Genomic DNA, 24,626 nt, shown 5'->3' with positions numbered 1-24,626 from the left:
ATTCTTTCATTCAACAAACGCTTTGGATCCCTGTTGAGCAAGACCCTTGCTAAGCTGCTGGGAATATAGCTGTGCACATGATGGAATCAGCCTCTACACTCAAGAAGCATGTGTTCTTGTAGGGGGCACAGATGTTAAAAGGTGCAAGCCATAATTAGTTATTAAGTTGTAATTGTGGCAAGTGCTATGTCAGGAGAAAGGCTGGAGAGAGTGAAAAATAATTTCACTTAATTCATTACATTGCTAAAGGTTGGCATCATTTTTTAGCCTTTGTTGTCTAATGTGGAAAAGCTAGCTACAGGTATCTATTAAAATAAAAATAACTAAAATGAAATAAAACTACATATTCAGTCCACCAATGGTACTAGTCACTTTTCAAGTGCTCAGTAGCCACTTGTGCTGGTGACTACCATATTGGACAGCAGAGATGTAGAATAGTTCCATCATTACAGAAAGTTTCTTTGGCAAACACTATCTGGGCCATAGAGGTATACCAGAATTATGAAGTAAAAAAGGGAATTCTTAACTGTTAATTCCTTAGAGACTAGAAGATATATATATCTATATATATCTATATATCTATGTCTATATCTATATCTATATCTATATCTATATCTATATCTATATCTATATCTATCTATGTATCTATCTATCTATGTATCTATCTATCTATGTATCTATCTATCTACCCAAACAGTCCACTTTTGGCTTCAGGCCACAGTGCAAATCTCATCTTAGTCTGGCCTTCAAAATGAGAAATGGGTCTTCAATTTAAACTACAGGCAGATTTTCTTTTCTCTTCGTATTATGAATGTTGAGGTTTTGCATTCTTTGAGCGTTCATTTTTGTATTTATGAACAATTTGTCCATAGTAACTAGGGGATTTTTCATATTTTTCCTTTTATTTAAGAGAAACCTGAGTATATAACATAAACATCCTGTGGTGTTGTAGATAGGAAGAGCGCTGGAAACTGTTACTTTACAATAGTGTAGTAGCACTTGGAATGTTCACAGCTGGGAGAGCTCATCTCAACTTCAGCATAGTCTGTCTCCATTTTTCCAAGGACAAGAGAAAAGAGGAGAGAATAATATGTGGGCAGAGAAGAAAAAATTAGCTGTGGCGGTTTAATACGCTTGAAGTTGGTGTTACTGGAAAACTTCATGAAAATAATGCGACCTGAAGCTGAGGATTAGAACAAATATTATATCATGGTGGGGGATGTGCTTTGGCCGCCACACCTAAAGGTCACCCTTTGAAGGCCGCTGAGACGGCTGCCAGGATCCATTGATTCCTCTGTAGTACTGAAACATCTCCTGGCAGGTGTCAGCCTGGCTGCTTGAACACATCAATATGGAAAGTTACAGAGTAGGGAAGAGTGGCCCATGGGATCCTACTGGGTGGTTAGAATGCTTCAGTGTTTGTTCTGAATAGACATTGTGTGAATTTTTACTTAAGCTGCATAACAAATATGGCCATGTGGAATAAACAAATATTGACAAATGTAGTTTTCTTACAGGGATATCGCTTTTTTTTTTTAAGTCTTTAGGGTAACAAAGTTTTAAAATCCTGTCTGGGTGTATACAGTACCTTTAATTCATGTCTAGTGAGGTTGCTGTCTTGTTAAGTAGGTCATTTCCTTTAATGACGTGCTTTCATTCTTCTTGTATAAGTTGCCACTTACCCCTAAGCTCCAGCCACAGCAATCCCTCTGCAGTTCTCCAGATATCCCCTGGTCTCTCCTGCCTTCTTAGGTAATTTTGCTTAGTGGCTGATATTTTGGATATTTTTTTCCTCCAAATGTCTCAGAAAACATGGAAAGATGGAAAAAAGTGGTCGTAAAATGATCTGCTTCCCCAGCCATGAAGATTTCCCAAGGGGCTGCATGAAGGGAGCTGTTTCTTCCTTGGCCCTTCCCTCATTTCCATTTCAGTCCCAAACCTGAGATGTTAGCATTCATTCTGCACTATTAGCAAGTTAAAAATGATAGAACTGTTTCCTAAGAAGGTTAGCAAATGAAGGAAGCTGGTTTTAAGTGTTATTTTGGTAAGTGTGTGTGTGTGTGTGTGTGTGTGTGTGTGTGCGTGCGCGCGCACGCGCGTGCGCGTGCATGTGGGCTTGTATTCTTAGTCTCTTTGTATCCTCATAGTTGTAAAACTGACTTTTGTCCTCTCCACTTTTATTTCTGGTGGTGTTTATGGCACAGCAGGATGGAGAAGGGCTAAGGGAAGTATCTATGGGGTGGACTCTTTCAACTGCCCTTCAACTCATATATCTTCCTTACTGTGAATATTCATAAATGCATAATGGTAACATTTCCCCCATGCTGAATCATTGCTAATAACCCCCCATCAAGTAGAGGAAAGATCTTTATGTCTTAAAACTATCAACAGATTACTTGAACCTGAGAGCTTTGTCATATTAGATTGAATGGTATGTGTTAACATTTTCAAAACAGCAAGTATAAAGATACTGCCTTATACATATAAGAGGCATTGATATGTTAACCTATTTATTTTTGATTTTATAAAATAAACCTTATTGGACATTTTAGAGTTATAATTTTTTCTCCATTTGCCAAATTGTAAAAGCAAGTGGCTACATTTTTTTTTGTCTTTGAGGAGGCATGACTAGTTCAGATGTCGCTAAGATACTTTCCTTCTGTGAAAATCATTTTCTACTGTGTGAACATAGTGTTCGCTTCTAATTTAAAAGCTTACTTATACAGGTTAGTGTTACATTAATGTTTTTTGATGACTTTTTAAGTTTTCAGAATGTCTTTGAGGTTACTTTTACATACCTAGAATGATTGAAGTGTGAATTTACATGGAAGCAGATGAATAAACCAAATAGTTTTCGAGGGACATTTCTAACCATTGGAGCACAAGCTTTTTGTGGACAGACAGGAACTCCCTAAGCCCAAAACAGGGGAGCCACCTGGTGGACAACATGAAATTCTTCATTTTGTGGAGGTAGTTGTACATGCATGGACTATGAAATCCCTGCTTTTATACTTTTTAATGTAGGTAGGTTTACTTATATATTTAAGTTAACATGCTTTATACTTTTAATTGATGAGTGCCTTTCTCACTTCGTATAGTTAAAAGGGCCCTAAAAGAAGGAGAAAGAATATTAGGATACTATGAAAATCAATTTAGAAGAACAGTCAGTTCAAGAAGTAGAGGTTTTTAGTTATTCTATTTCATGTTTTGTCTTTTTCCTTTCGCAATTCATTGTTCAGCCAAACTGTGTTTATATATATAAAATGGCTTTTTTGAAAGACTTTCAGCTCCCCTCTGGCTACTCTACTTCCTCTCTCTTCGCCGACACAGCCAAACTTCTTAACAAGGTTGTTGACACTTGCTGAATCCACTTCCTTACCTCCCACACAGTCCTTAGTCAACTTTAATATGTCTTCTCTGCTGACACTCCATTAAATCATTCTCACCAAGGTCACCAGTCACCTTCTTGTCACGAAATCGTGTGAACAGTTTTTAGCTTTTATTTTCTCTACTTGGGAACATTCTGCATGACTGGTCACTCTTCCTTCTTGCATTTCTGCTTTCCTTGAATTTTGGGACACTGCCCTCTCCCTGTCTTCCTCTTATACCTCTGGCTCTTTCTTTCCAGTGGTTTTTGTAGATTACCCTTCCTCTCTGTCCTTCTACTAAATGCTGGTGTTTCTTAGCGTTCTAGCCTAGGTGTCCTTCTCACTCCATTCTCTCTCCCTGGGTCACAGTGTCCATGCACATGGTTTTTATTACCCTAGCTCTGCTGTCAAATTCCAAATGTGTATATTTGGTCCACAGGTCTCTCCTAATCTCTAGATGACCTCCATTTGCCACCCTTCCTTCCAAGCTACCCTTCAGGCATTGCACTGGGGAGGTCTTTCCACCACAGGGAGGTCAGCATGTCTCAAACTGTGCTCATCTCCATGCACATCTACCACCTGCTCTCAGTGACACCATTGGTATCTCTACTTGAGTGAATAAATGAATGGATGAATGACAATTCAGAGTTATCCATGCAAGCATCCTGGGAGTTACTCTTGATCTTTCTCCTAAACCTCCACCTCTAAGCAATTACCAAATACTGTTGGGTCAACCTCTGAAATATATCCCTGAGTGATCTCCATTCTCATAGCTATTGCCTAGTTTTTTCATTCATCACCTGAGTTAGTGAAAAATCTTTCATTTCCCATGTACACTATCCCCCTCTGCAGCACAGTAGCTCAAGTGACCTTCCTAAAACAAAAATCTAATTATGGCTAGTCTTTGTGTTTAAAGCCCTTCCAAAGATCCCCATGGTGCCTCCTGCAAACTTCCCAACTACCTCTAGGGAGCTCTTTGTGACCTCTTTCCTCTCCAGCTTCGTCTCTCACCTCTTCATCTCTCCAGCGTCCTCTGCCATGTGCTCCTCTAGCCACACTGAACTTTTTCAAGTTCCTCGATGGCACCAGCTGTGCTCTCATGCCCAGCAGTTATGGGAGCTGTCCCTTCTGCTTCAAAAGAGTGTCTTGTATTCCTGCTTCCGGCGGGGGGTGGGGGGGGGTCCCCACCCTGTTGTTTACACTGCATCAGGGGCACTTTATCTGTGCTTCAGCTGTTAGCTCAGGTACCCAGTTTTCAGGCTGCCTTCTGATACCTCCTTCTCCAGTCCCTCCATCCTCAACAGGATTAGGAATCTTTGACATGTGATTTCCACCATACCCTGCTCTTCCCCATAATAACACTTTAATCATTTCCTGACCTCTTTCCCACTAGAAGTCTCTTATTTAAAATAATTAAATGATAAATTTTAACACCACAATTTTAATCTGAGCCCTAATTAATAAATGACAGACTTTCAGTATATACGATGAGCTCAAAGAACATCTCCTCCAACCCCCTTCTTTAATAAAAAGGAAAGTGCAGCCATGGGAGTTAGTGGTGATATCCCCAAGGTCACACAGCCGATTCCTAATTTGTTCATCATTCTTTCCACTGCCGACATCAGTTGCAACCGCTGTCTTTTCTATCCTTGTGACTGATTCTGGCTTTCTCTATCAGAAGCTTAGAGAGCTTTAGCTGCGATGAAAGTGTGGTTTAAACTGTATTGTGCCTTGATCATCAACCAATCAAATGGTGTGGTTCAAATTGTGATGGGCCTATCATTTTTCATTTAAAGTTTTTTTTTTTTTTACCTGAGTTACAGGGAATAGGGGCTCATTCAGGCTTCATCGGGTGAGAAGCATCTATGTGACAAGGCAGGAAACATGTCTTCTGAGAAGAAGAGAAGCCACAGAATGGACAGTCTCACAGGGACTTGGGCTGGAAGACCATTGCATTCCAAGCAGCCTTTAAGGGACCGTATTTTTTTCTCCTCTCAGGAGTAAGAATTGTGGATTTTCTCTCTAGTGTGGTGGCCTTGAAAAGGCTCAGCTCTCTCTTCTTTCTTGCTTTCCTCTATATATTTCCTAGCACCTCTTTCTGACTAAAGCTCTTTAAATTTCCCAGGTCACCTTCTAAGAGAGTTAATCTGATTACTTTAACTAATTGCCATCATTGCTGCCTGGAGTCGTGCCAGCTCAGAGGTCACTGGCCAGCTATTAATTGGCCACTCTTGGGCTACATGTGAATGCTCGGTCCAACCAGCTGTGGCCAGAGTGGCAGGCTATAGTGCAGAGTAGGGCCATCCCACCTCAAGGTCAGCCCAGGACTAGTTTCTTTAGCAAGTGTCTGTGCACATGGTCAGGCTCACACAAGGCTTGTTCTGGATTTTCTACATGGTGATAATTTAAAGTTCATTTTTAAAATGTGCACACTTTTTGGTCTGCATATCAAGTATTGAACTATTGGAACTGAATATGAATGTTCTCTCCCACTAGTTTCTGACAGTTGATTTTCACAGTCATCTGGGAAGAAACCTAAAGACTAGACAGGAAGAGCATTTAGGGAGGTATCAGCCTGGCACTCATAAAATTGAATGGGTTTGGTGAATATATGATGAATTTTTCCAGGTATATATATTTATAAAGTTGATTTAAAAATGAGAAGGTAAGAATGATGGTATCTGAAATTCAGAAGAAATGTTTTGACAGGTGTATGTGATGATTTAATGGTGCATTTTCCATAAGGTGGATGGGATGATGCTGTGGAAATGCATGTTGTTCAGAAAAGTGGTACTCACTGTTGTGAACTTGCTGTTGAATTTCTCTGTGAGCTCTGCCATTCATGCTTTTGCTCTACTGTCACAAAGCTGGATCATTATTTTCAGAGGTGCTAATAATGTGTGAACCTTGATTGGATTCTGGATTTTAAAAAGTTGCCTGAGATATTTTGGGACATTTGGGAAAATTTAATATGCATTTCATATCGGATGAAATTGCTGAATGAGTGTTAATTTCATTGGGGTAATAGTAGTATGTGGTTATGTCCTTCTTTTCATGATGATATGCCTACTGAGATATTTAGGGTGAAATATATATAGATGGAATAGATAAATTGACTAAGCCAAAATGATATAGTATGAACAGTTGGTAAATATGGATGTTATTATTTCAACTTGTGTCTAGCATAATTTTTAGTATATTTATTTATTTTGAGAGAGAGAGAGAAAGAGAGTGTATGAGCAGGGGAGGGGCAGAGAGAGAGAATCCCAAGCAGGCTCTGCACTGCCAGTGTGGAGTCCGATGCTGGGCTCGAACTCACAAACCCTGAGATCATGACCTGAGCTGAAATCAAGAGTCGGAGGCTTAACCGACTGAACCACCCAGGTGTCCCCGTGTAGCATAATTTTTAAAGTAAACAACACGTTGGAGCAAAATATGTTGCTAGTAGTTTGGTGTTGTGGGTGACTTGAGTTTGAGATCTGAAAGTTGAGTGAGTCTTAGATTAGGGAAAACAGGTCTTGAGATATTGGCATTTCTTTGGTGTAATGGTAGTCTGGTGTTTTAACCAAATGCCCTGCGGGATTTAGGGCACCGACAATGAACACCTCATTACTGACCAAACCTCCAAACATTCCTTGTGTTGGAAGCCAAGTTGGCCACTCCTCGATTTAACTATTAATAAGAAGTAGCCATTTCATCTGATAGCTGCCTTACCTTCATTAGTTAAAAAACGACCCATTGGGTGGAGGATGCAGGGCAGTTGCCCCTTTAATAGTGTCTTGCTGAAAGCTATTTGGCCACTGCAGTTGACACAACCTAGAATTCCTGCCAGCATAATTGGGTGCCTAACGGGCTGCTGGATGGGCTAGCCCTGCACATGTCATGACACACTCCTAAAGGGGACAGTTTCAGCCTATTTAAAAGTGTTAACGGTTTGAGGACACGTCTAGACCAGATGCGGTATGGCTGTCATTGGGCTGCAGGGAATGCCATGCACATTGAAAGCCGTGTGAATGGTGCCCTTCAAGTTGTGCAGCCCAGGACCAGATGGCACAAAATACCACTTGTGTGCTGAAACCCTCAGGACTGTGGAGGTGGTTAAGCAGCTGAAGCCATTTTGTGATCAGTTCACTCTGTGGCCCATTGTTATTACATTTACACTCTTATTCTAGCATTTTTGCAGATTTATTTTTTGGATAGATGAAGTAGCCGATAATTTAAGCAATGTAATCAGTAATTTCTTACAGTGAAATTCCAAGCAAATAGAATGCATTTTCAAAGTGTTCTTTTTGTACTAGTAACTATCTCTATAGTCTTTGTCTGCTGTGGGGTTTGGAGTATCCTGCATCTTTCAGGCTGCTGTGAATGATCTTTTTGAAATGGAAATAGTATGAGCTGGGTAAGTAGAGGTTGCTCTAGAAGCTCCTTCTGTGTTTGGCCTACAGCACTCATGACACTATGAATTCCGATTTCAGGGTCATTTACTATCCAATGAAAGTTAATTTGAGGTATCGGGAACTTTCAAACAGCGTTTGTTTTTTGTGCTGATGACCATCCATTACTGAAATTTCATTTGAAATGCAATTAATTATCTTTGTCACCTTGCTAAAGGTTGATACGAATCTTCTGTCCTCTCTTATTAGATCTGTTGACACAGAGGCAAATGATCACAATAATGGGAAGGAAAGAGCAGAGAGCAGGAGAGTCAACAGGCAGTGGCTTCTTACTGTTTTATTGAATGGTTCTTTTGTCAAAATGACTGCAAGAGAATTGTCAGTATGCCAGTCTCATCACACAAACCTAAATTCATGAAGTTTTCTGCACTTGAGTCATATTTTTAAAGTTTAGCTCAGGGGTCTCTATTATTCAGCTCACTGGTGTTGAAGCAATTTTGTTGACATTTTCTGTAAGTGGATTAGGCTCACAGTCATTGCCCAAAGCAGACAGATGGCTTCTTACACAGAACACCCTTGCAGGAACCTATCTTAGGGTATCTTCAGAAATATAATGGGTCTGTCACAAGAGATAATGTTTGTCATTAATTTCTTTTGGTGACAGATGACTTCAGTTCATTTTTACTTTCTCACCTGCCTTAAACAAATTGGCTGTTTAACATTTTTTTTATTCCAATAGGGAGCAGTGCTTCGATGTTTTACACTGAGCAATGATGTGACCTCTAAATTACAAACAAGGAAATAAGCGTTTGCACGGGAGAGGGTGATACATTCTGCGGTTTCCCAAGGAACGTTCCCCCATCAATGGAATTATTACTCTTTTAATTTTAATCATGATGGGGTCTTTCACAGGTTATCAGTCCTGCATTTTATTCTCTGCAACAGATTATTCCCTCTATTTTGCCAACTTGTCTTTTTTAAGTTTCAAAGTGGTTTTTGTTTCCTCTCATTTTGTAAGGTAGAGACAGTACAGTAGATATCTATAACATTGTCATTATTGATAGCAAAATATTGCATTACTGAAACTTTAAAATTTTCTGTTTATAGGATAATTATAATGCTAACATTCATTAGAGTTTGCCACATATTATCCTAAATAACTCACATGTATTGTGAATACAATTCTTAGAGCCATTTTATGGATGAGGAAACTGAGGCACCAAGTGACTTTGCTCAAGGCCAAAAAGCTAATAAGTGGTTGGAGCCCAGGATTTGAATATAGGTAGGCTGACAGTGGCGGTCACACTATATATTCACCTACAGAATAGCAGTATGGTTACAATTCAAAGCCTCTGGGCCAAACTGCGATTATATGAGAGAAATGTGGCATCCTTAGAATCAGATGTATTCTTTCATCACTCCTGGAGTTCTGGCTCTGCTCCCCAATTTGTGTGTGCCGCCATCTCGGCCAGCCAACGTATGGGGGAGGTTTTTAGGAGCTCGTGGATACTGCAAGGAGAATCAGTATCCCAGGGAGCTGAGAACTAACAAGTCCTCACATTAATAGCATCCTTTAAAATGTACAGCTAGTGCCTGTAATGAATTTGATTCTCCCATAATCTTCTTTTTTGGATCTGATCATGATGATATCTTTAAAATGAAAACCAATTATCTTCTCCACACTTCTCCCATTCATGAGTCTTCTACCATTGCTTTTATATTTCACTTTTCTGAAAATTTGGCTCAGATTAAAATTATTAAATTCTTGCAAACGCCGTATATACCTTGAAGGCAAAAATCAGACGTCAAAGTATCAGCACAAAGGAAGTATTTATGTGTGGGACATTCATGGGGTTTTATCACAGGATTTTTTTTCTTATTTACTTATTTAGGATTTTTTTCATTTTTAAACCAAATCGCTCTTAAGCTATTTTTTTCTTCTTCCCATTTCTAAGATCTATTAGATCACATGTACAACATATCATGTAATGTACCTCAATGCAAAGAAAAATAATACAGTGAAGAAAAAGCATCTGTTGGCCTGGGAAGCAGGCAGTATTAGTTATTTCCTTCATACTTCTTTTCTGTGTGAACTTAGGCAGTATATTTACTTAGTATTCTTCACCTGTAAAGTTGAAAAAAATGATAACTGATCTTCAAATATCTCAAAATATTCTCAAAAATGTGAAGTAGTTGCCAAGAACTCTTACTTAGCAGAGGAAAATGATACTGTCACTAAACGATACTTCATTGAGTGTTTTCCACTTTCATTGTTTTTTCTTCAGTATAAACCCAAGGAAACAAAAAAATTCTACGTTGGTAAAATATAAGAGAAAATGGCATGTATTTGGCCATTTTGGTGCTATGTCACAGAGGCAGTATCCTACTAAAGCACTCTCCCATCCTATCTCTCTCTGTGTCAGCAAGACTATAGGAGGATTGAGGACTCAAGGCAGGTATCAAAAGATCCTTATATCATATTTCACTTGTTATAAGATGCCAAAAAAGAAACGAAGATGCTTCTGTGTCTCAAATTGTTGCTCAGATGTGTCTTAAACAGGAGAGACTTGTTTGATCCCCTAGGCTACATGTTCTCACCACATCACCTCCCTGTAAGCGCACGGCACCACTTGTGATTAGACATAATTTTATTTTTGTGGCTTTTGGATTTATGCTTGTATCCCTAAGTTAGACCTCAATTCTATGCGGGAGGAAAGGGCATCTATGCTTACCATCTTACCCAGAGTCTAGCCCTGCAGTTCTTAATGCGGGGGCACTTTGGAAAATTGAGGAGGTGATGGAAGAATTCTCTGGAGGTATTTAGTGGGAGCAGCCAGGAATGCTGGGTGTCCTGCACTGTGCAGGACAGGGCAACATAAAGAACAGTTGCCCTCATCTTGCAAGACTTTAAGTCCTGCCTTACTAAATCATCTAAAATCAGAGTACTTTAGTACACGATATTAATCTTTTTACAAGAAGTTATGTGAAAGGCCCAGTATCCGAGGAAAACATAGTTACTGAGAGGCATGTCTAAATGAATGAGGATATTGTTTCTAAATTATTGAATAATTTATTCACTCTGGGAATTCTGTCTACTTAATTGTATGATTGCTATACAGTAAGCAATTTTGGAACAAACTGGGAAGTGAGTTACTGGTTTTAATTTGATACTTTGTTATTATTGACAATCCATGGTAGACATCCCACAGTGTCCTGTGAAGTAGAAGCTGATATCATCAATCACAAGAAAAATATCCTTTGAGATACCTTTGAAGATTTGGCAGCTCTGGTAGGGTGTATGAGTATTATTTATTTGCTCACTTGTGGACTATCAGACTTTTTCTCCATGGTGAGAGTCTGTACTTGTCTTGGTATGTTATCCCTATCTTAAAAAATTTTTTTTAATATTTTTATTTTACTTTTGAGAGAGAGACAGAGTGTGGGCCAGTGAGGGACAGAGAGAGAGGGAGACACAGAATCTAAAGCAGGCTCCAGGCTCTGAGCTGTTGGCACAGAGCCTAATGTGGGGCTCGAACTCACGGACTGTGAGATCATGACCTGAGCTGAAGTTGGATGCTTAACCGACTGAGCCACCCAGGCACCCCATGTTATCCCTATCTTAATTAAAGTTATTTTCCTTTCTTCTTTTATTATATGCAAATAAGTGTGATCTGTTGCCATTATTTGTTTTTATGCTAGTGTCTATCTGGTGCATCTACACTGTCATTTTCCTATATTCTTTGTGTGTGTGGAATGGCATCTGATCTCTTTGTTTCTCTGTTGAATTTAATGAATTCATATTAAGTAAGTTCAGGCCCCTGCCTACTTCATTATGGTTTCTTGTGTGCCTGCCTGTTTAAATATTATAATACATATTATTTTGTTTTAAATGACCATTCTTTTATTTCTCTTTACAGTGTAGCTAGGATGCTATTTTTACTTCATTTTTAATGTATATAACCAGCTTATATTAGTTTTGACTTTCATTGTATGATAGTAAAGGGAGCCTTGCAAAATATTCGTTTTAAAGAACCTTGGTTTTGACAGAGCTGGGACCCACAAGTCAAAGACAAAATGCCTTGTGTATAGAATATGTTTAATAAATATTTGCTTGATGAACAAATAGATGAATAAGGCAAAAGTGAAGACATAAATCTTTGTTGATAGTTAAGGGAGACTACCATGGCTCCTAAATCAAAGGAAGGAGGTGGGTGTGTCTTTGTTCACACACGCAAAGCTGAGAACGACATACAGTAGGGACAACAAATGGGAATTGGAGGTATTGAATTCTATACTTCTTAAGTTCTGGTCAACAAGTGCATCTCAGTGCAATAGATTTTATTGAGGAATGCGATGTTACCCATCACGAATGGCATATGTTGTCAGCACTGTTGCTGCTGGATTGTTATTACCATTATTATTATTATTACCACAGTAATTTAGTTAACACATTTATCAACTCACATAGTTACCTTTTTTTTGTGGTGAGAACTGTTAAGATTTACTTTCCTAGCAACTTCCAAGTATATAATACGGTATTGTTAACTGTCGTCACCATGCTGTATGTTAAATTTCAAGAACTTACTCATCTTGTAATTGAAAATTTATACCCTTTGACCACCTTCACCCTTTTTCTCTATCCCTTGCCCCTGGCAGCCATCAAACTAAGTTTTGTTTCTATGAATTCTGTTTTTTTTAAGGTTACACATAAAAGTGAGATCATCCGGTATTTGTCTTTCTCTGTCTGACTTACTTCATTTAGTATAATGCCCTTGAAATGTCTCCATCTTGTTGAAAATGGTAGGATTGCCTTCTTTCTCATGGCTGAATAATATTGCATTATATATGCAACATCTTTTGAAATGTCATTAGATGCTATATATAGTATATGAATAATATATTAAAGAAGATGTATATTATATACATATATATTAAAGATACATATATATTAAGGAAGATATATTAGAAATCTATTCATTTGATGGACACTCAGATTATTTCCATGTCTTGGGTATTGTAACTAATGCTGTAATGGGCATGATGGTGAGAATATCTTTTCAAGATCCTGATTTCATTTCCTTTAGATATATACCCAGAAGGGGAATTGCTGGATTATATAGTAGTTCTATTTTTAATATTTTTGAGGAAGCTCCATGCCCTTTTACATAGTGGATGTACCAGTTCACCTTTCCAGCAGTGCACAGATGTTCCCTTGTCTCTATATCCTTGCTGGTGCTTGTTATCGCTTGTCTTTTTGATAATAATTATTTTGATATTAGTTATTCTAACAAGTGTAAGGTAGTTTTGAGTAGCATTTCCCTGATAATTAATGGTTGAGCACCTTTTCATGTACCTTTTGGGCATTTGTATGTCTTCTTTGGAAAAATGTTTATTCAGGTCTGTTGCCCATTTTTTAATCAGATTATTTATTTTTTTGTTATTGAGTTGTTAAATATTTTGAGTGTATTTCTATATACTTCTATATATATATATATATATATATATATATATATATAGAAAGAGAGAGAGAGAGAGAGAGAGTTCTTTATGTATTTTGGATATTAACCTCTTATCAGCTGTATGGTTTGCAAATATTTCTCCCACTCAGTAGGTTGCCTTTTCATCTTGTTGATTGTTTCTTTTGCTGTGAATTGCTGTGAAGAGCGTTTTAGTTTGATGTTGTCCCACTTGCTTGTTTTGGCTTTTGTTGCTTGTGCTTTTGGTGCCATACTGTTTTAATTACTGTAGTTTTGTATTATAGCTTAAAATCAGGAAGTGTGATGCCTCCAGCTTTATTCTTTCTCAGAGTTGCTTTGGCTTTGCAACCTTTTGTGATTCCATGTGAATTTTAGAATTGTTTTTCTTGTTCTTATATTAATATTGGAATTTTGATAGGGATTGCATTGATTCTATAGATGATGTTGGGTAGCATGGGTATTATAATATTAATTCTTCTAGCCCATAAACATGAGATATCTTTCCATTCATTTGTGTCTTCTTCAATTTCTTTTATCAATATTTGGTAGTTTTCAGTGTGCAGATCTTTCACTTCCTTGGCTAAATTTATTTTTAAGTATTTTATTGTTTTTGATGTTATTGTAAATTGGATTGTTATTTTTATTTCTTTTACTGATAGTTTATTGTTAACCAATAAACAACTGATTTTTGTGTGTTGATTTTGTATCCTGCAACTTTAATGAATCCATTTATTAGCTCTAACAGTTATTTGGTGTAGTCTTTAGGGTTTTCCATATATAAGATAACGTCTTCTGCAATAAGAGAGAATTTTGCTACTTCCTTTCTGATTTGGATACTCTCTTTCTTTCTTTCTCTCTTTCTTTCTTTCTTTCTTTCTTTCTTTCTTTCTTTCTTTCTTCTCTCTCTTTCTTTCTTTCTGTATTTCTTTCTAAAGTTTATTTATTTATTTTGAGAGAAAGAGAGAGAGCAGAAGCAGGAGAAGGGCAGAGAGAGAGAGAGAGAGAGAGAGAGAGAGAGAATCCCAAGCAGGCTCTGCGTCATCAGGGTAGAGCCCAATGCGGGGCTTGATTTCATGAACTGGGAAATCATAACCTGAGCCGAGACCAAGAGTCAGATGCTCAACTGAGCCACCTAGGCTTGCTTTCTTGCTTTTCTTTCTTTCTTTCTTTCTTTCTTTCTTTCTTTCTTTCTTTCTTTCTTTTTCTCTTTTGTTCTCTTTTTCTTTCTTTCTTTTCTTTTTTTGCCTAACTGCTCTGGCTAGGATTTATAGTACTATGTTGAATAGGACTAGTGGGAATGGGCACCCTTGTCTTGTTCCTGATCTTAAAGGAAAAGCTTTCAACCTTTCACCTTGAGTATGATGTTACTTGTGGTCTTGTCAGATATGGCCTGCGTTATATTGAGGTGTGTTCCTTCTATAGTCAGTTTGTTGAGAGTTTTTATCATGAAAGGATGTTGAATTTTGTCAAAAGATTTTTATGCATCTATTGAGATGATTGTGATTTTTATCTTTCATTCTATTACAGTGATGTAATTAAAATTATTAGTGAGTAGTATTTAAATAATGTTAAATGACTTCCTTTATATATACACTAAACAATACAAAGATAATTTCTTCTATATTAAAAACTATTTTTTAAAAAACATGGCTAATGTAAAGGTCTTATGCTTAAGATGCAGTTACCATTTTGAAGTAAATGGGGTTCTTCATTCCTTCAACATTCAAGTTAGTCAAGATTTCTTGATGAGAAAGATATTGTAACAATGGAGGATGTTATTTGAAAAAGAAATGTGGAAAAAGATCTTATTTGCTAGGTCTTACATATGCTTTCAAATTTAACTTTCAAATATAATTTTCATTATGTTGAATTTCAACAGATTCTAACTTCAAATTTTTTTGTAGTCTTTTGAATAATTGTGCTTATTAGACATGTCATGCTGCTTTAGTTTGCAATGTTGTCTTCTCTTTGAGAAGTACAAGAGAAATACCTCTGTCATGACATCACCACATTTTTGATCTGCTATTTTAATTTCTTAAACGAAGGACATTGTAGTAGTTATTTCTACCTCATTGGAGCAAAACATTTGACCTCTTCAGATAATACAGAAATTCCCCAAAAGCATGGTTTTTGAACTAGTAAGGTGGTAATAGGGCACCACCTACCACTACATGGTTTTGTCCAACAAATGGTAGCTGGAACAAATAAAGAGCTATTAATTCCACCATACTGTCTATGGTTGACTTTTACTATAGTATTGTTGTCCGTGGCTATTGACACTAACTGTAGGTGTGGACCCCCACATGAAAGAATACCAGCGTATTGAGTATGTGCTGAAAAATACCCATACAAGTCTGCCAGGAGACAGAGCTACATTTGTTTATGTGTGTGGATGTGTATGTGAGAGCTTCTTTAAATATTTGTGGTGTGCTCTGAGATGGCCCATGCATTTCCTTCACACGCGACACAGACACTAGTCGTGATGTTCTCCTGCTCTTGTATGCACTAATAACACAAGGGATAGTGCAGGTCATGGGAAAAATGGGTGTGGAGGAGTCATGGATGTCTTTGGTAAGTTATTCTGCCAGATTGTAGCCAAAATTATTTTCAAATTAGTGTTGGGGAGGGGGAGGGAGCTGCCTTTCTTAGTAAGAGGAGGAATAATACAAATCCTAAATATCTTTTGATAAGTAATAAAATGCATTGCTAATAGATAATTTACAAATATATAACTACTAAGTTTACTTGCATTTAGAATTCCAGCCCTTTTTATGATTGTGATATAATGAGATAATCTATGCAAATTTGCTTATAGTTCATATACTAAGTGTTCAATAAGTGTTAGCTTCTGTTTTGGATTGTGATGATATTTTATTGTCAACAATAAAGTTATTGGCAGTAATAAAAATTGTAGTGGTATTGTACAGCAGCCCCATTTACAGTTTAAATTGCATCAGATATTTCTTGACTTCCAGGATTTTAATTGCAATCTAATACAGTTGCAAGGATTTGGTTATGACTGCTTAATCTCTCTTTTTTAAAAAAAGCTAATTAATCATCACTAATTTTTAGATTCAAAACCTCTATAGTGATCTCTCTATGGTTTTCTGTGATGCCAAGTGTTACTGTTTAAATGTGCTGGGATTTCCATGGACTCTTAATTTTGAGAGCCAAATAAATGTGGAGGCTGAATTGTGGCTATTGCCCTTGAGACTTTCGATAGTCCTATTGTCCCATGAGCATCAGTCTGCCTGAGATGCCCTCTATTACTCTTACTTTTCTTTGGGTTCAATCAGTCCTCTTTTTTTCTGAAGCATCCCTAACATCAGAGGAGAGAAACCACAAATTGCTATGAGATCACTAGAATATTCAAACATCAGCAGCAGCTTGACATTTCTTTCAAGTTGAGTGTTCAGTGATCAAATTGTACATTAATTTTACATTTCAGGCCATAACAATCCCAGATTTGTTTGAGTATCTAATAATATTCAGTTTATATAATTCCAAGTAAAGTTCTCTTCTCTCCTTTTTCCTCCCCTCCCAAGACCTGTGTTTGAGGAAATATTTTGAGCATATTTCTTTAGAAACGCCTGTTACAATACTCCTTAAATACATACTACACGCGAATACCTTCAAATTGATTAGCTGATCTGAATACCTAATACATGTTGTAGGAAATGATACACAGGACAACGACGTTTTGACAGAGGAGATACTGTATAAGTTGGCTAGTTAGAAGTTTGAGAGGGCGTGTAACAGAGTAAAGAGAGGGATGCTAGTTGGCCAGGGGAAATTGCTGCACATATAAAGGGAAAAAGCACTAAAAAGGAATGCCAAGTTGGGAGTTGTTAACAATAAACTTCACTCTTTAATACAATAGTATAAGTCTTTCTGGTCCTGATATCCTAATAGGGAGGACTCCAGGAGCCGCAGAACAGAAAGATGACCTTCATTCCCCCTTTTTAAAATAATAGGGGACAAAATTTTTATGTAAATATTTCAATGTAAAATCTTTATAACTTGGTCTTTCACTTTGTCTTCTTCTGTTAGTTAACAATTAAATTTCTCTTTCTATTTTTTTCTTCTTGTATCATTCAGCCAGGATGTGTCGTCTCCTGGTTTTTAGGAGATGATGTAGTTGTGTTTTCGTGCACTGGCACAAACTGTTTTCTCCAATTGGCCATTGTTTTCTAGAGAGACTGACTTCTGTGTACCAGAACCGGCACAGTCTGGCATTTGGGCCTGGATGCCACCTCTCAGAACTGATGAAATGCCATTCTGGCTGATTAATTAGATATGTTTCACAACCTGTTGCAGGATAAGGGACGTGAGAGCATTCTGCATTAGTAGCTTGAGAATTTTGAGATTTTTCTCCTTCTCTTACAATTAGGAAAGATGCCAATTTTGCTTTTGTTGTAATTTTAAAATGCTTTGTGAAAATTTCAAAACTAAAAGGAAAATGATGGGGCGCCTAGGTGGCTCAGTCGGTTAAGAGTCCGACTTCAGCTCAGGTCACGATCTCCTGGTCCGTGAGTTCGAGCCCCGCATCGGGCTCTGGGCTGATGGCTCAGAGCCTGGAGCCTGCTTCCGATTCTGTGTCTCCCTCTCTCTCTGCCCTTCCCCCGTTCATGCTCTGTCTCTCTCTGTCTCAAAAATAAATAAACGTTAAAAAAAAATAAAAAAAAAAAAGGAAAATGATGTCTTAAAAGTAACACTGAAAATGAGTCTGGATATGATCTCTTCATTAATACAGTTTGGTTTTTAAAGGAATCTTTCAATTTGTAAATCCAGTAGCAATACACATATCTCTGTAAAACAGACTCTTGCAGGTGCATTTAAAAATGTTTTTGATGTTTATTTTTGAGGGGGGGGGGTTGCAGAGAGAGAAGGAGACACAGAATCTGAAGCAGGCTGAGCTGTCAGCACAGAGCCTGATGCGGGGCTCGAACCCACAAACAGTGAGATCATGACTTGAGCTGAAGTCTGATGTCCAACTGACTGAGCCACCCAGCCGCCCCATTGCAGGTGCACTTTAAGCAAATTAGTCAAATTTATCTGTTAACATATGTACAGTACCAGGGTGTTCATTATAGTAGTAGACTGCGATACTCGCTCTTTCGTATCACCTTATAGCATAGTTTACTTGTGATTATTTCAATTACAAACAGTTTTTCAACATATTTTCTTTAATCTTTAAAACTGTGAGGAAGGCAGAAGGATATTTTCTTGTTTATAGAAGAGAAGCCCAAGGAGAAATTGTTGGAGCTGAAAGCAAAACTAAGATAATCTGACTTGTGTCCCTGTCAGCGTGTCCTTGGTATACCTGATCTTCCTGACTCTAACTGTCTCCTCTGAGTTCTGTCAGACTTGCCACGTGAGCAGTGATTCTCTTTATATCTGTGTTGTTTTCGTGGGTAACAATAAATAGGAGGCTTTCATGTGCTTTGTAGAGTGCGCAATTTTCCTTGAAGAGATGTCATATCATGTAGTGCTTGAGACTGCAGACTTTGGAGGGGCGCCTGGGTGGCTCAGTTGGTTTAGCACCCGACTTCAGCTCAGGTCATGATCTCACAGTTCGTAGGTTCAAGCCCCGCGTCGGACTCTGTGCTGACAACTCAGAGCCTGGAGCCTGCTTCAGATTCTGTGTCTCCCTCTCTCTGTGCCCCTCCCCCACTCACACTTTCTCTCTCAAAAATAAATTAAAAAATTTTAAAAAAAAGACTCTAGAGCCCACTGCTGGGCTGTATTTGAACCCCAGCTCTACCACTTAGCAGCTACATGATGCTGGGAAAGGTGACTGCTCTGGGCCTCAGTGTTTTTTCATCAATAAACCGAGAATAAGAAAAGTGCCTATGTTCTTAGGGATGTTGTGACAGTTGAATGAATGAACATATGTAAAGCATAAAAAAGAGTGCCAGCACAGAGTAAGCACTTCACACATTATTATGATTACTTAAGAATTGCATTTTTCAGAGTGGACGTGACTTTATTTTGCAGTGTCCAGAGGGGACTCATTATGTCTGCATTAAACAGAACCGACTCCCCAAATTCTGCTTGTGTAGTGAATATTTTTCCCTTAGAAAATCCATCTCTATCCGACAGAGTGTTTATTTGCTTGCCTTGAGTCTTAGTCTAAAGTATAAATATGGTGTGTGGAATAGGGCATTGAACCAAGGTATGAGACAGGGACTTTAGTCCCAGCTCATTTACCAGCTGTGACCTTGAGTCAGTCACTAAACCTCCTCAGGCTCAGCTTCTTTTCTCCTCAGAAGAAGGCTAGACTATTAGACTTCCGAGTCCACTTATCAAATCCCTTTCTGTGATTGAGGTGATCGGGGCAAGTCCACTTTAACAAAAATATTAGGCAAAGCCCTCCTTATGCATCCCATTTAGTTAAATCCTGTTATTAGAAGGATTTAGCTATTATTACATAGGTAGTATTGGGAAGTGCCTGTGTAGATTTTGGGGAATTAAATATTCTAAGGCATTTTAACACAAGTTTCCTCATATAGCCTAAGGAAAAACCATTCATCAAATTAAACAGCGTATCATGGAGCACCTTGGATAAAATAGGTGACGTATCCTTTGGCCGAATCTCTGCTTTGTGGAGCAATCAGTGTAAACTCCGCTTCTTCCCACATTGTCCTTTGCAGTTCAGGGTCACCTTACCAGGCACTGCAGTGAGAATGGAGAGGAGAAAGAGAAAGGACTCTTTTGTCTGTGCACCGGGGGAAAAGGTGCTGGCTTCCCCACACTTGCTCCTTCAGGCTTCTGAGCCAGCCTCAGCTTATACATCGATCATTATAATGAAGAACTAAAATGAGAAATAAAAATAAGGAGAAAAAGTCTTTCTTGAGCAGTGATGTAACTGACAGCTGATGATTTCCTGTGATCCTCCTTTACTTTTTGTTTTGAAGGACATGCTGAACCTCTGGAGCCTTTTTTCTCCATCAGCCAGATGGGAACACTGTCCTTAAGGGCAATGTGGGTAAAGACAGAAGGAATGTGGGTAACTAATAACTTATTAAAAGACAGATTGCAAGGATAACCCAATATATAAACCCCAGCTCGCCAAGCATGGTGGTGTGTGATTTACGTCACAGAAGATGTTTGGGTTTGTAAACTCTTGTACACTGAGGGGCTGATTTAACTTTCAGTTCTTTGAGGAAGAGCTTCCTTCCTTGATTTCTCCCAAGCCTAGGAATGCTGGGCCTGGGTGGGACAGGGGTTGCAGCAGTGTGCAAAGTCTTAGACCATGGTGAGGGAAGGGTGGATTGTCCTCAGTAATTCAGAGGAACCCCCCACCCTCTCCCTGAGGTTGCTCCTTATTACAGGAATCTCAAGGGGGTGCTGTCAACCACAGAGCTGATCAGGATCAGGTTGAGGTCCTTGGCTTAAAGAGCAAAGACCGTCAACAGTGCTAGAAAAGAACCTGGGGATAATGCCTTGAAAAAGTGAGCTCTCAGGGTCTGGGTCTGTTTCCTCACTGAGTAAGAGCACTAACATATAGAGTGATATCACTCAGGATATGCCTGGTACATAACTTTTTTCTTTGGTGTATATTTCTACTTGTTTGCAGGGCCAAGGAGATCTGTTGAAGAATGCCAAGAATGAAGCTGTAGAAAACATGAAGCAGATCCAGCTGGCGTGCTTGTCTTGTGGACTTAGTAAGGCACCTAGCAGTTGTGCCGAGACCAAGAGCAAACGCAGCCTGGAAGCCATAGAGGAGAAGGAGAGTGGCGAGGAGAACGGGAAGCTGTGACCCTGAGCAGTACCGACACACTCACCCATCCTTCCTCTTGAGGACTCTGGTTTTTCTTTCTGGTTTTCTTTCTGTAAGCTTTTTAGAAATTCACAAAAAGGTACCCTCTGTGGGGTGTTGGACATAGACAGATATTTTCACAATGTCAGTATTTTAATGTAGTTAATTTATCTAAGTTAAAAGCTTTAGTAGCAGTGTTTAAAATTCTGAGATGAGTGTACATACCCATGTGTGGATGTGAGTGGGAGTGTGTGTGTGTGTGTGTGTGTGTGTGTATGTGTGTGTATGTGTATGAGAGAGAGAGAGAGAGAGAGAGAAAGAGAGAAAGAGACAGAAAGTGAAGTGAGAGAAAAAGAGAGGGAGAGAGATTGAGATCCTGTGAAAATCTACTCTATGTTGCATTATTCATTTAGTAAGTTATTATGTTATCATTTGGGGGCAAATTTGTTAATCTGAAATTCTAAAGAGCACTTACTATAACCTGTTGCTGTGTTTAATTTTACTTCTCTACCTTCTTCATTTAATTTAGAGATCTTAACATAGGTTATTATCAAAGGAAGCCAAATTTACCAGTGCATAGATGTTTTGATAGACTAAATATAGATTAGAAAAATTCCTAAGAATCACAGTAGAAATAAAAGTGAGTGAAAGATTAAAAAATGATCAGAATTTCTAAGAGAATCAGCAAAATCATTTCTTCACTTAGAAACTCTTTAAACTATTTATTAAATAAAATCAAATTTTAGAAAGTTTTTTTGTGGTTGTATATTAAACATGTATGATTTCAGTGGAAAAGCTGATCATAAGTGAATTTATACCCACCTACATGGAACTCTGAAACACAATGAGAGCTCTGTTGTAATTAGGACTTTGATGTGACCTTATTTTCAGTTATGAAATGTCAAGATTGAGATTTTTAGGAAGGCCTCATTCTTCCAAACTGGGAGTCTAGCATTCATCTATAACAGACATGAGCAGCTAGGAGGTCTTGGTTTTTATTAAATATAATTTATTGTACTAAATTTAAATTTAAAGACATTGTTCAACCACATCATCATGTTGAAATGACATAAATTCCGTGGGTCAGATAACATCTTTGTGATGATGTAAGAGCTAACTTGTTACAAAATATGATATAATTTTAATACATGAACAAAAATATACATACAAAAGAAGCAAACTAATTAGGGTACATTTATAATTGCATCCAGATAATTTTTACCCTTATATCTTCATAAAGAACTTGAGTGTAATATGTTTGTTACTTCCACCAGAACTAAATGTTCTATGGTTATGAAAATATATTTATTTAAAACATTGCTTTTATTTTGAAAAGCTTCTTAATTAATTTGATTAACAAATACGCAAGTTTGGGGGAAACTAGGGAAGATAATTGTTAAAATTTTTGCAATTATAAGCATCTTCTATAGCTACTGTGTTAAGTTTTTTTCTGACTTCTTAACACTATTATGTTCATGTTGCACATTACTGAAAGTAAAGATATGAAACAACAATTTTATGGTTCTCTTTTATTATGAATTCTTTGAAAAGAGAAAAATAATGAAAATGAGTTATTATATTAAAAATATCTCAAAGGTATGATATTTCCATGAACCAAATGTGAAATTTCTCCTTGGGTTTAAAACTGGGTGTTTAGCGAGGTTCATGAGCTCATTTTAAGGTAGGTTTTCAAGGGTACTATAATTGCCTGGAAAAATTTCTTTACACTCCATTATATTTAACCTGCACAGTAAAAGGAATAGTGGAATGTAGTATCTAACCTCCTTATGACAAAAAAAAAGAGGTGATAGAGACAAAAACAAAATCCACTTCACATCAGCTAATTGGTTGGTTTCACCGGTGGACCTCTTCACCTCCCTGAATTCCATTCAGAGAAGTACATGCCTTTACTGGTGGTATGGAGAGGTGGGAAGAGAAGACAAAGGGTAAAAACTCTCGAAGAATATTATTGATTTCTTAATTTGAGGCTCAAAGCTAATCCTTAAAAGTGGCTTCCCTAGTTTATTCCAATTGTCCTAGAGCTCCACTTACAGGAGCTTACTCAAATGTTCTTGGACTGTTTTTGTTTTTAGTTTAAATAAATTGAGTCTGGGGGGAAAAAAAGTATTTCTGAGAACATGATATGGGTTCCACCTCATCTAATGCTCCCTCTGGCAATGGGTTGTCTACCAGTCTCTACTCCACTGCATTGGGTCTGATTGCTAGCCAGGGAGTGAAGGGTGGGGCAGGGTGGAGCTTCAGATTTTGAGAATAGAGAAGTTACAAGGGAAACATATTTCCTATAATGGTCTTGCCTCTGGATGGAATTATAGAAACAAAGCAAACTTCTTACATTATTACATTCTACCAGTGTCTGTCTTCTTTCCAGACTTGCACTGTAGTAGAAAAATCCTCCTTCCACCTGCTTAGCTTTTGATGATGCTAGGAATGTAATGGTAGATATTAATTCAATTTTTGTTTATTAATTTTTACATTACCAATGTGATATGAAGCAGAGATGGTAGGTGTTATCACTGACAGAGCCACTGATAAAGTGAATGGAAGATTTGACTTTAGATTCTGGTCTGTCTGATTTTATGTGGAAGAGTATTTGTTCAGTGGTTTTGATTTTTTAATTTCTCAAAATTTTAAACTAAACTATCAACTCTTTCCTTTATAACCACCAATGAAAAGAATGTTATTGTATTCTTTGATAATAAAATACTAATGATCAATATAAAAATACAATAATACAGATATATAAAAAAATCACCCACTAGTAACATTATGGATTTATATCCATTCAGACACTGTTTAGAGTTTATGCATCTAAATGTACTTTCATTTTTAAGAAAATTGAGATCACATTATATAAAGTGTTTTTTGTAACAGTCTTTCCACACAATAAAAACAATACATCATGGATCTCTTTCTATGTCAATGAATATATCTGTACATTGGAACTCTCAGCCTTTGAATGGAATCTAGTCCACAAATAATGTATTTTATGTGGCTGCTGAATCTTTTTCAAAAAGTTTTAAACAATAGACAACTTTTAAAAATCATGAGATTTCACATAAAAATTTAATTTTCTACTTCTAAGATTGGGTATTCTGACAACACTAGACGTCCTTCTGCACCTCCCCACATGTTACTTGTCATGAATTAATTGGAGTTGGCCTCTCCAAAAGAGGCATGTGCTGTCCAGTTTGCCAAAGAGCTTCTTCATTCGTTTATGTTACATCTTGCCTCTGTAGATGTCTTAGGTGGTGATTCTTGATCCAAATTAGTATTAGTGTCTTATTATGTGGATTACTATAATATATTAAACAATCCCCATTGTTAGACTTTTCTCTCCTAATTTCTTGTTATGCAAGCATTGCAGTGATGAAAATCATTTTTTCAAAGTGGTACAATTTTTTTCTTTAAGACAAATTTCTAGAAGTGGAATTTTTGGGTCAAAGGTTATATAGATGATTTTTAGGGATTTTGTGATACATTGCCAAATAGTCTCCAAAAAAACTTGTTCAATTTAAATTCCCACCAGGAATTTATGAGAGTGCTCAAATCTTGGCTAATACCAAATGTAATTATTGTTATTTATGTCTTTGCCAATCTGCTAGCT

At 37.5% G+C, this 24,626-nt stretch overlaps 1 protein-coding gene across 3 annotated transcripts in view; it reads left to right on the top strand.

Moving 5' to 3' along the window:
• PLCL1 (phospholipase C like 1 (inactive)) overlaps positions 1 to 22,515 on the top strand; it is a 333,532-nt gene extending 311,017 nt beyond the window's left edge. For 2 of the 3 annotated variants that reach the window (XM_058710083.1, XM_058710104.1), the window contains exon 6: positions 20,819 to 22,515. In XM_058710083.1, coding sequence (XP_058566066.1) covers positions 20,819 to 21,001 — 183 coding nt within the window. In that variant the 3' untranslated portion in view covers positions 21,002 to 22,515. Of the gene's footprint in view, positions 1 to 7,681; positions 7,786 to 20,818 lie in introns of those variants that run through there. The other variant, XM_058710094.1, reaches the window with a different exon arrangement.
• The last annotated feature ends 2,111 nt before the right edge of the window (positions 22,516 to 24,626 follow it).

Source organism: Neofelis nebulosa, chromosome 2, assembly GCF_028018385.1.
Source record: "Neofelis nebulosa isolate mNeoNeb1 chromosome 2, mNeoNeb1.pri, whole genome shotgun sequence".
Lineage (NCBI taxonomy): Eukaryota > Metazoa > Chordata > Mammalia > Carnivora > Felidae > Neofelis > Neofelis nebulosa.
The sequence above is the reverse complement of the archived record's forward strand: the minus strand, read 5'-3'. Positions and strand labels throughout refer to the sequence as shown.